The 12754-nt window shown below is 37.7% G+C and overlaps 1 protein-coding gene across 1 annotated transcript in view; it reads right to left on the bottom strand.

The window, feature by feature from the left end:
* Positions 1–3938: 3938 nt before the first annotated feature.
* Positions 3939–12754, bottom strand: part of LOC128661234 (uncharacterized) — an 87705-nt gene continuing 78889 nt past the window's right edge. The window contains exon 3 of the mRNA XM_053715514.1: positions 3939–6545. Coding sequence (XP_053571489.1) covers positions 4582–6545 — 1964 coding nt within the window. The 3' untranslated portion in view covers positions 3939–4581. The remainder of the gene's footprint in view (positions 6546–12754) is intronic.

Below are 12754 nucleotides of genomic sequence, written 5' to 3'. Positions count from 1 at the left end.
TGCCCCTTGTGAAGTGCTGCCTGGGTTGGTTGGACCCAGTTAGTCCCATGGTTGAGCCGGCCCTGGATTCTGCTGAACACAGATCAGGGGTACAGTGAAAGTCAAAAACAGAGAAATAAAATCAGCATTTAATCTGCTTTGGATAAAAATAGGATGATTTTTAATAAACAGGACACTTTGCTTATTTGAATGATTATATTTTATTTAACAACGTCAGAAAATGAATAGAAATAATCAGCACTTCACAGATACAATGTAACACAATCTTCAGCAGATATATCTATATGTATATATTATTAATAGATTACAGCATCGGGTCTCCACCCCAGGGTTGCTATTTCTTGGTCAGGCAGCCGCCGCCTCTTGTGCTAGAAAATCAGTCAGGTTCAGGGATTTACAGCAACATTACTGTAGGGTGGCACTGGGTATTTGTTTAGCATCAGAGACTTAGGAAACAATTCTAAAACATGTTGCAGGCTAGACTGCAACTCTAGTGCAAACATCTTTACAGAATTACGCTGGGATTTGAGAAACATTTCTATATACGCCCATGGAACATCCATATTCAGCCCATTTTATGAATAACAACAACTACACTTCGTATTTTGTACTTAGTAGACATTTCTGTGTTTTTTGCACATCCAGTACTTAAATTACAATTTTCGCTGTGCATATTTAATGATTTATTCTTGTGTAATTTATGTTTTTCATAAAATAGGATTTTTTTTGTTAATTTTGTTACTAGTTTTGATGCTCTTTAAAGGGACAGGCTTGTCAAAATAAAATTTTCATTATAGATAAGGCATGTAATTTGAAACAACTTTCCAATTGACTTTTATCATCAAATGTGCTTGGTTCTCTCGCTATTCTTAGTTGAAAGCTAACCTAGGTAGGCTCATATGCTAATTGCTAAACCCTTGAAGGCCCCCTCTTATCTGAATGCTTTTTTATTTGCTTTTCACAACAGGTGAGTGCTAGTTCACGTGAGTAATATAGATAACATTGTGCTCACGCCCGATGAGTTATTTAAGAGTCAGCACAACACAGCACTAATTGGCTAAAATGCAAGTCAATAGATAATAAATAGTCATGTGATCAGGGGGCGGTCAGAAGAGGCTTAGATACAGGGTAATCAGAGGTAAAAAGTATATTAATATAACTGTGTTGGTAATGCAAAACTGGGGAATGGGTAATAAAGGGATTATCTTCTATCTTTATTTTAAAACAATAAAAATTATGGTGTAGACTGTCCCTTTAATAATTAAAAAATGTCCTTGGTATTTTTGCGTAAATGGTTCAATTATTCGTTTTCTATGCTTTTTAAATTACGACTTTAGCAATGTATTCATCTCCTCCCTAGTAGTATACGCACATTAGCAAGAGCGTTACATAATCAGCTCCTAAACTCATCCCTGGGGAGTTGGTGTCAATATGAAATACATATTAAACAGCTACATTAGTGATCATTACAGGGGGAGAGTAAACTATAGAATATATTATACACTCACAATAAATGTATTCTTTAGTTTTACTTAAAGGGACAGTCAAGTCAAAATTACATTTTCATGATACTTTCCTGATGACTTAATAGATAATTATTAGCAAATACTCACCTAGATTACGAGTTTTGCGCTAAATAGTGTGCAAAAATAATGCGAAAAAATTTGCATTATTGTACTCTCCATAGCACTGCCATTATGAGTTACTGAAAAGCCTCATTGTGCTGTGTGGTATGGTCTCCTAAGCTCCATACCGCACAAAAGCCAATGGCTGTGTTTACGTGCTTGTGCATGCTTTCCCCCATAGACATCAATGGGGAGAAAGTGTTAGAAAAAAACTAACACCTGCGATCACAGAATGGAGATCGCCATAACTCAATCCCCATTGATGTCTATGGGCTGGAAAAAAGTTTTAAAAGGTTTAAACCTAACACCCTAACACAAACCCCTAGTCTAAACACCCCTAATCTGCCACTCCTCGACACTAATAAAAGTTATTACCCCTAATCCGCCTCTCCCTGATATCGCTAACACTAATAAAAGTTATTAACCCCTAATCCACCGCTCCCTGACATCGCAGACACTAATAAAAGTTATTAACCCCTAATCCGCCGCTCCCCGACATCACTGACACTAATAAATGTTATTAACCACTAATCCGCACCCCAACATCGCCAACACTAAATAAAGCTATTAACCCCTAAACCGCCGACCCCTACATCGCAACTAATAAACCTATTAACTCCTAAACCGCCATCCCCCGACATCGCAAAATGCTAAATTAAACTATTAACCCCTAAATCTAACACCCCCTAACATAAAATAAATAAAAACTTACCTGTGAAATAAAATAAAAAAATTAAGATTAAACTATAAAGTAACCTAATATAACTATTCTCATAAGTTGAACAGCTCTTTTACCTAGAAAAAAATATAGTGCCCCCAACAGTAAAACCCACCCCCCCAACCAACCCCCCAAAATAAAAAAACCTAAGTCTAAAAAAAAACTAAGCTACCCATTGCCCCTAAAGGGGCATTCAGCTATTTTACTGCCCTTAAATGGGCAATCAGCTCTTTTACATTGCCCATCCCTAATCTAAAAAAAAAGCCCACCCAAATTTAAAAAAAAACAAAAACTAAACACTAACCCCATAAAATCTACTCACGGTTCCTGAAGTCCGGACATCCATCTCCATCCAGGGGGCGAGAAATCTTATCTATCTCAGGGATGTCTTCTATCTTCATCCCAGGGGTGCGGATCGGAGCTATCCTGGACAGGATGACATCATGTGCGGAGTGTCCTCTTTATACGATCACTGCCGTACACTGAAGTTGAATGTAAGGTACCTGTTTCAATATAGCGTACCTTGCATTCCTATTGGCTGATTTAATTCTTCAAATTCAAATCAGCCAATAGGATGAGAGCTTCTGAAATCCTATTGGCTGTTCAAAACAGCCAATAGGATGAAAGCTACTAAATTCCTATTGGCTGATTTGAACAACAAATAGGATTTCAGAAGCTCTCATCCTAATGGCTGATTTGAATTTGAAGAATTAAATCAGCAAATAGGAATTCAAGGTACGCCATTTTGAAATGGGTACCTTGCATTCAACTTCAGTGTACAACGGTGATCATATGAAGAGGACACTCCTCGTAGGATGTCATCGCCATCCAGGATTGCTCCGATCCACACCGCCGGTGTCGGGATGAAGATAGAAGACGTCCCCGAGATGGATGAAGGCGTCGTTGCCTGGATGAAGACTTCTCGACACCTGGATGGAGATGGATGTCCGGCTTCGGGAACCGTGAGTTTATTTTATGGAGTTAGTGTTAGTTTTTTAATTTTTTTGAGTGGGCTTTTTTTTAGATTAGGGATGGGCACCGTAAAATAGCTGAATGCCCATACAAATGCCCCTTTAAGGGCAATGGGTATTTTAGGATTTTTTTAAGACTGAGATTTTTTATTTTAGGAGGTTGGTTGGGTGGTGGATTTTACTGCTGGGGAGACTTTGTATTTTTAGCTGTTTAACTTAGGGCAATGCCTTACAAAAGGCCCTTTTAAGGGATATTGGTAGTTTATTATAGGTTAGGGGGTGTTTTTATTTTGTTTTGTTTTGTTTTGTTTTTTATTATTGGATTAGGTGTAATTGTTTTTATTTTTCGTGATTTTAGTGTTTATTATTTTTGTAATCTTAGATTTTTTTAATTTTTCGTAGTATTAGTTTTTTTAAAAATTTGGAATTTAGGTTTATAATTATTTTGGTAATGTTAGATTTTTTAATCATGTAATTTAGGTTTTTTAATTGGTATTTTTTATTTTATTAGAATAGTTATGTTAAATTAATTTATAGTTTAATCTTACTTTTTTATTTTACAGGTAACTTTTTATTTATTTAAAGATAGTTATATTGAAATTTTCATTTAAAGTTAGGGGGTTGTTAGGTTTAGGGGTTAATAGTTTAATTTAGGGTTTTGCGATGTGGAGGGCCTGCGGTTTAGGGGTTAATAGGTTTAATTTATTAGTTACAATGTGGGGGGCTGAGGGTTTAGGGGTTAATACTTTATTATAGTGTTGGCAATGTGGAGGGCCGGCGGATTACGGGTTATAGGTTTATTTAATAGTTGTGATGTGGGTTGGCAGCAGATTAGGGGTTAATAACTTTAATATAGTGTTTGCAATGCCGGAGGGCGGCGGTTTAGGGGTTAATAGGTAGTTTATGGGTGTTTGTGTACTTTGTAACATTTTAGTTATGAGTTTTGTGAAACATTTTTGTTTTGCAAAATCCATAACTACTGCTTTCAGATTTCGGAATGAATCGTTTTGGTATAGGCTGTAACGCAAGCATTTTAGCCTCACTGCACAACTCGTAATATGGCGCTATGGAAAATCCTGCACTCAAACGTAATTTTTTGATTGCGGAATGGACCTTGTGTTACAGACTAAAATGCTTGCGGTAAAGCTATATACATTTTATACCCCCGGTTATCAGTTTCTTTATACCTAGGGGGCACAATTAATGTAGCTCCTGAAATAATGACTTTCATTGATCTGATTTTATTTAAATAAAGGTTTGAACAAGTCTATGCAATTTTGCAATTATTGCTAAATTGTCGCCGTTTACTTTTATTGTGATGTTCCTCTTCCTCTGGCAGTAATTGTTCACCTCTCTCAATCTTCTCTATTATCTTGGCTGTCTCTCTGACATCACTCAGAGACTGGATCCTTTCCTGATGACCTGGTTTAGCTTCCTGCTGCTCAGACTTTATCATCAGGTCAATGTATTCTGTGGTTTTCATTGGATCAGGTCTCAAGGCAATTTCACGGAGACGTTTCAGGCTCTGTGAAGATTTATTTATCAGATTCAGCACCGCTTGTCTCACACCACAATAGTCATTATGTAGCTCTGAAAATACATTTTCTGCTGTCATGACCTCTCCAGAAGCTTTTTCATAATTCTTTTTTATATCTTCATAATTTCTTGTCTCCTTTTTCTCCTCATAATTCCACTTATACTTTTGGTTAAAATGAACCGACCAGATACATTTATTAGGACAAACTCTACATTTCCCATTAGTTATAGCTGCACATCCATGTTTCTGGCTGTCATCAGCAATCATACAAGGATAGTGACAGGTGAAGTGACATTGCTGGCAGTTAGTTATAAAATTACCAGTTATGTCTTCCTTTACTGGTATAGTTACTGTTACCTCAAACTCAAAATTCTTATTGGCTTCCATTAGATCTCTGTTCTGCTGTAAGGCTACCTTTATTTTCCTGATTTCATCCAGTTTTACAAGCCCAGCCTTGATCTGTGGGTGTAAAGCCTGTAGGGTGACCTCAAGCTCCTTCCTTTCTTTAAGAACTTCCTTAGTCAGTTTAAGACTTTTAGTCTGCATTTGCTCTAATGATGTAAAGAATGTTTTCATACTGTGTTTGCCCATGTCCCAGAACATCTGATTAAAACTCATGTTACTTGTCTGATTATTAGCAAACAGAGCTGAATTATTAAACTTGAAGTGAACAGGGTCCCGATTGCTGTCCTTAGAGTAGGGGATGTCAGCAGTTTTTATAGCCTCCAGTACTGGGGGTCTCTCTCCATCTGAGAAATTTATAAGAATCAGTATATTGTCCTTGATATCCTTTCCAAAAATAGAAAACACTGAATTAAAAATATATTTTTGTGTGTGTGTTAAACGAGCCAAAGAAGCCTGAACTACAAAGCACACGGCATCAATCTGGTCAATGTTGCTGTCAGTTGTAAAGAATGCATGGATGGCTTCTGTGATCTTTTTGTCATGTTCTATACCTCGAGTGTCTCCAAAACCTGGAGTGTCTATCAAGGTGAGGGTGAAGGGAATGTTGTATCCATCTTCATAATTCATCTGATACGCTGTGACCAGAGAGGTTTGGCTGTGAGCTTGAGACTGATCTGTTTCCTCATGTACAAGTTTATATCTAAAGTCGTCTTCACGATCTACTCCCAGGATGTAGTTGGCCATTCCATTGATCAGTGTTGTCTTTCCTGTACCTGTTGCACCTATTAATAATATCACTTTATTTGGCACATGATCATTTACTTTTCCTAAGCTGTATTGTCGATAACCCAATTCACATAGATTTGTTGATATCTGATATACAGAAGGTTTTCCATCTTTTGACAAACACTTACTTTCCTTAAGGAGTACATGTTTAATATTCTCTTTTAGTGTTGAAACCTTTATTTCCTGACTTGGAGGGCTGAGCCCATCGTTCCCACATTCAGCTGACACACGAATTAGGTAAGGTGTCATTGGTATAAGTCCCTCAATAACATATTTTTCTTCTTTCTTTCCTATTTTTTTTTCAAGCCAACCCTGTTGTCCATTATCAACATCCTGTTTATATTCAACTACATAATCTGCTACTGTGACTCCAGCTTCAATGACTGCAGGTTCCTTCCATTGTAATGTAAGTGTGGATGATCCAGCAGTAACTTCTATTGCTTCAGGTGGGCTTGTAGGACATGTCCTCTCTTCATTTAGAACATCACTAGTCTCACTAAGTCCTAAAAAACAAACACGGGTGAGTTTCAGTTTTCATTAGAAGCATTTTTGCAATATACACGTACTTGCAAAAAACATATTTTATGCTTACCTGATAAATTAATTTATTTCAGGGTGATGAGAGTCCATGATCCTTACTCCTGGGAATTACTCTTCTCTACCACTAAGTGGAGGCAAAGACTCCCAAACCCCAAGAGCCCTATATAAAACTCCACACACATATCTCAGTCTAAAGTATAGCCAAGCAAAGTGAGGTAAGAAAATGGATCAAGAGACAAAAAAGGAGCAGGAAAAAAAAAAAAAAAAAAAAGATATGTTAAAGAAATAAATCCTGAAAAACATAGGGTGGGGTCTTGGTGATTCTAACCACCATGAAAGAAAATAATTTATCAGGTAACCATTAAATATGTTTTCTATCATATGCACTTAAGAAATAAATTAAGCAGGCAAAAAATCAATCTGAGACAACTGCCTGAAACACCTTTCTACCAAAAGCTGCCTCATAAGAAACAAAAATATAAAAATGGTAGAATTGTGTAAAAGTATGCAAAGAAAACCAAGTAGCTGCCTTGCAAATTTGATCAACTGAGGTCTCATACTCTCATTCTTAAAGACGCATGAAGTAGCAGCTGACCTAGTATAATAAGCAGTAATCTGTTACAGTGGAGGCTCACCTGCCTCCAAGTAAGCCTTGTGAATCAACAGTTTCAACCAAGAAGTCAAAGAAACAGCAGAAACTTTCTGTCTTTTTTGGAACCAGAAAAGTGAATGAACAAACTAGAAGATTGTCTAAAAGTCTTAGTAGCATCAATGTAATATTTCAATGCCCTAACAACATCCAAATTATGCAAAGATCTTTCTGAAGCATTTTTAGAATTAGGGAATATTTTTTCTGCTAAAGTTGTCTGAAGAAACATTATTAGTTTGTAGAACAGCCTTATCCTGATGGAAAATCACATAAGGAGGATCATAAGATTTTTTTTTTTTCTAGCAGAAGAAATAGCCAAAAGTAACAACACTTTCCAATAAAGCAGTTTAATGTCTACCTTCATGCATATGTTCAAAAGGAGGAGGCTACAAAACTCTTAACACCAAGTTAAAATTCCAAGGAGGTAAACTTGGCTTGATTGCAGGTTCTATACGAACCAAAGCATGGAAAAAAAGATGAATATCAGGAAGATTAGCAATCTTCCTACTGTATGATACAAACTGAAAAAACAGAAATCTTCCCCTTCAAAGAGCTGGCATTCAAACCATCCTGTAAAAACTTCAGAATCCTAGGGATTCTAAAATGATGCCAGAAGAAACCATGATCCAAACACCAACAAATAAATGGCTTCCAGACCTTATACTGTTACAATATAAATAATTGCTTACTAAATATCATAAAAAAAATATATATATACTGTATATATTCATGGCGAAAAATATTGGCATCTCTGCATTTCTGTCAGATAATGCACCACTTCGCCCAGAAAATTGTTGCAATTACAAATGTTGAGGCATTATTTTGTTTATTTCTTTTATTTGTTTTTGTATGACACAAAAAAGTGGAGAAAGAAAGCCAAATCTGACACATTCCACGCAAAACTCAAAAAATGGACTGGACAAAATTATTGGCACATTCTCAAAATTGTAAGAAATAATTGCATTCCAAGTTTGTGATGCTTCGGTAATTTTTAATTAAACTCACCTGTATCAATTAACAGGTGCTGACAATATAGAAATCACACCGGCAACCAGTTAAAATGAAGAAAAATTGACTCAACCTTTCTGTTGTGTGTCTCTGTGTGCCACACTGAGCATGGAGAAGAGAAAGAGCAGCAAAGAATTGTCTGAGGATTTGAGAACACAAATTGTGAAAAAGCATAGACAATCTCAAGGTTAGAAGTCCATCTCCAGAGATCTTAATGTTCCTGTGTCCACTGTGAGCAACATTGTCAAGAAGTTTACAGCCCATGGCACTGTAGCTAATCTCCCTGGGCGTGGGCGAAAGACAAAAGTTGATCAAAGATTGCAACAAAGGATAGTTCGAAAGGTGGATAAAGAACCTTGATAAACTTCCAGACAAATTCAAGCTGACTTTCAGATACAGGGTACAAATGTGTCAGCTCGCACTATACGTCGCAATCTAAATGAAAATGGACGCTATGGTAGGAGACCCAGGAGGACCCCACTGCTGACACAAAGATAAAAAAGCCTGATTGGAGTTTGACAAAACTTACCTGAGGAAGACAAAATTATTTAAGGAGAATGTCCAATGGACAGACAAAACAAAATTACAGCTTTTTGGTAAAGCCCATCATTCTACTGTTTTCAGGAAAAAAAATGAGGCTTTTAAAGAAAAAATATAATCCCTACAGTCAAACATCATGGAGATTCACTGATGTTTTGGGGTTGCTTTGCTGCTTCAGGCACTGGATGTCAAGAATTCTGTGATGCAATGTAGGACCCAGTGTCAGAAAGTTGGGTCTCCGTCAGAGGTCATGAGTCTTGCAGCAGGACAATGACCCAAAGCACATGTCAAAAAGCCCCCAGAAATGGTTTAAGATAAAGCACTGGAGAGTACTGAACTGACCAGCAATGAGTCTGTAATGTTTATAGGATATTTCCTTATCAGATCAATCCTGGCCAGTAGTCTTCTTATCCCAGCATCAAGTGGAAAGATAAGGAAAAATCCCAGAACTTAAATAAGCAGATTAGAGGAATGAGGTAGCTCAGAAATCACCACAGCAGAGAAGATTGCAGGACTGAGTAGGAATCAGGAACATACAACAATACTATGAATAAAGCTATAGGAATGCTCACCAGATAGTGTACTGGGCAAAGGAAACAGACAGTTGAATCCTTTGGGATCAAAAGGGTTAAGCTGAGAATGATCCCTTGGCAAAGCAGAATGCAGCAACAGACAAGAGGCATATCTTTCACAGTAACAAAGGAATAAGGCAGGAGAATGGTTGCTTAAAAAGCAAGGTCCAGTAACAGTCAGTCAAATCTTTCAATGAAATCAAGGGGTTAAGCAGGAGAATAGTCAGAAGGCAATGCAGGGCAATTTCTAGAGAATCTGGCTCCTAGGGCAAAATTCCAAAATGTGCCCCCTCACAAATTCTAAAGTCCCCCTCCTAGACCTTGCATGTCACTCTGTCATTAAGAGGTCAGCTCCAAAGCAGCAGTGCACTACTGGGAACTAGCTCAACACATCTGGTGAGCAAATGACAAGAGACAAATGTGTGTTGCGGTCAACCACCAGTTAGCTCCTAGTGCATTGCTTTTGCTAAGGATATGCACATATGCTTTTTAACAATGGATACCAAGAGAACAAGAACAATATAATTATCTTAACATTTTTTGGTGTATCCTGAATTACAAAAAAATTTGACTTTCCTATCTGTTTAAATATGTCGTTTTTCCACTACAATGTTTTTCCAAATATATTGATATTATCTAAAAATATCATTATATCTTTTACTAATTGCCATTATATTTATACATTTCTTATAGCTATGCATATTTCTTTGTTTAATCCATATTAATCCCTTTAATTTCTTATCCAAAATGTATCTAAAAAACTTCCAATAAACTATAAAGTTGAACTTTGCAAAAAAGTCATCAGGTAAGATTTTCTAATGGATTGCAATAAGTCACTGGTTGTATTTGTAACATATTTAGGGGTCTATTACAACTATTTAGAAAAGTTATAACAATTTTTTTTTTTTTACAAAATTCACTATTAAAGTCTATGAGATTTATGCACATAAATAATAATTATTATTATTATTATACTTTATTTATTAAGCGCCAACATATTCCGCAGCGCTGGCCATGGATACAATTCATTTAAATAAAACAATACAAGACTTGTAAGATACAGGACAAAATTTACAAACACATACAGGAGGGATTGAGGGCCCTATTCCCGTGGGAACTTACAATCTAGAAGGGTAGGAGGTTGAGAAACAGGAGGTGAGGACTGCAAGATTGAGAAGGATGTTAATACAGAGTTAGATGAGGGAAATGTTAGGTAAGTGAAATTAATTTATTATTGAGTTGGGTGGTAGGCTTCCCTAATTTGATAAACTGTAATAGCCGTTTATTTTTCAAATATACACAGGCAGTAATAGACAGAGACATGCACACAGAGACACTGACAAAGACGTGCACACACAGGCAGTAATAGACAGACGTGCACTCACAGACAGTAATAGACAGAGACATGCACACACAGGCAGTAATAGACAGAGACATGCACACACAGACAATAATAGACAGAGATGTGACATGCACACACAGGCAGTAACAGAGACGTGCACACACAGACAGTAATAGACAGACGTGTACACAGGCAGTAATAGAGACATGCACACACAGACATTAATAGACAGAGACGTTCACTCACAGACAGTAATACACAGAGACATGCACACACAGGCAGTAATAGACAGACATTCACACACAGGCAGTAATATACTAAGACATGCACTCACAGACAGTAATATACAGAGACATGCACTCACAGACAGTAATAGACAGAGACATGCACTCAAAGACAGTTATAGACAGAGACGTGCACTCACAGACAGTAATAGACAGTGATGTGCACACACAGGTAGTAATAGACCGAGATATGCACTCAGACAGTAATATACAGAGAAGTGCACTCACAGACAGTAATAGACCGACATGCACACACAGGCAGTGACAGACAGAGATATGCAAATACAGACAGTAATAGACAGAGATATTAAATTGCAGACAGTAACAGAGATATGCACCTACAGACAGTAATAGACAGAGACGTGCACACACAGACAGTAATAGACAGAGACATGAAATCACAGACAGTAATAGACAGAGATATGCACTCATAGACAGTGATAGACAGAGATATGCACTCACAGACAGTAATAGACAGAGATATGCACCTACAGACAGTAATAGACAGAGATATGCACACACAGACAGTAATAGACAGAGACATGAAATCACAGACAGTAATAGACAGAGATATGCACTCATAGACAGTGATAGACAGACATTCACACACAGGCAGTAATAGACAGAGGCAAGCACACACGGGTAGTAACAGACAGAAACATACGCTTACAGGCAGTAATAGACAGTGACGTGCACACACAGGTAGTAACAGACAGAAACATACACTTACAGGCAGTAATAGACAGTGACGTGCACACACAGGTAGTGACAGACAGAAACATACACTTACAGGCAGTAATAGACAGTGACGTGCACACACAGGTAGTAACAGACAGAAACATACACTTACAGGCAGTAATAGACAGTGACGTGCACACACGGGTAGTAACAGACAGAAACATACACTTACAGGCAGTAATAGACAGTGACGTGCACACACAGGTAGTAACAGACAGAAACATACACTTACAGGCAGTAATAGACAGTGACGTGCACACACAGGTAGTAACAGACAGAAACATACACTTACAGGCAGTAATAGACAGTGACGTGCACACACGGGTAGTAGCAGACAGAAACATACACTTACAGGCAGTAATAGACAGTGACGTGCACACACGGGTAGTAACAGACAGAAACATACACTTACAGGCAGTAATAGACAGTGACGTGCACACACAGGTAGTAACAGACAGAAACATACACTTACAGGCAGTAATAGACAGTGACGTGCACACACAGGTAGTAACAGACAGAAACATACACTTACAGGCAGTAATAGACAGTGACGTGCACACACAGGTAGTAGCAGACAGAAACATACACTTACAGGCAGTAATAGACAGTGACGTGCACACACAGGTAGTAACAGACAGAAACATACACTTACAGGCAGTAATAGATAGTGACGTGCACACACAGGTAGTAACAGACAGAAACATACACTTACAGGCAGTAATAGACAGTGACGTGCACACACAGGTAGTAACAGACAGAAACATACACTTACAGGCAGTAATAGACAGTGACGTGCACACACGGGTAGTAACAGACAGAAACATACACTTACAGGCAGTAATAGACAGTGACGTGCACACACAGGTAGTAACAGACAGAAACATACACTTACAGGCAGTAATAGACAGTGACGTGCACACACGGGTAGTAACAGACAGAAACATACACTTACAGGCAGTAATAGACAGTGACGTGCACACACGGGTAGTAACAGACAGAAACATACACTTACAGGCAGTAATAGACAGTGACGTGCACA

The sequence above is a fragment of the Bombina bombina genome, chromosome 5, assembly GCF_027579735.1.
Source record: "Bombina bombina isolate aBomBom1 chromosome 5, aBomBom1.pri, whole genome shotgun sequence".
NCBI lineage: Eukaryota > Metazoa > Chordata > Amphibia > Anura > Bombinatoridae > Bombina > Bombina bombina.
This window is presented reverse-complemented; position numbering and strand designations above follow the sequence as displayed.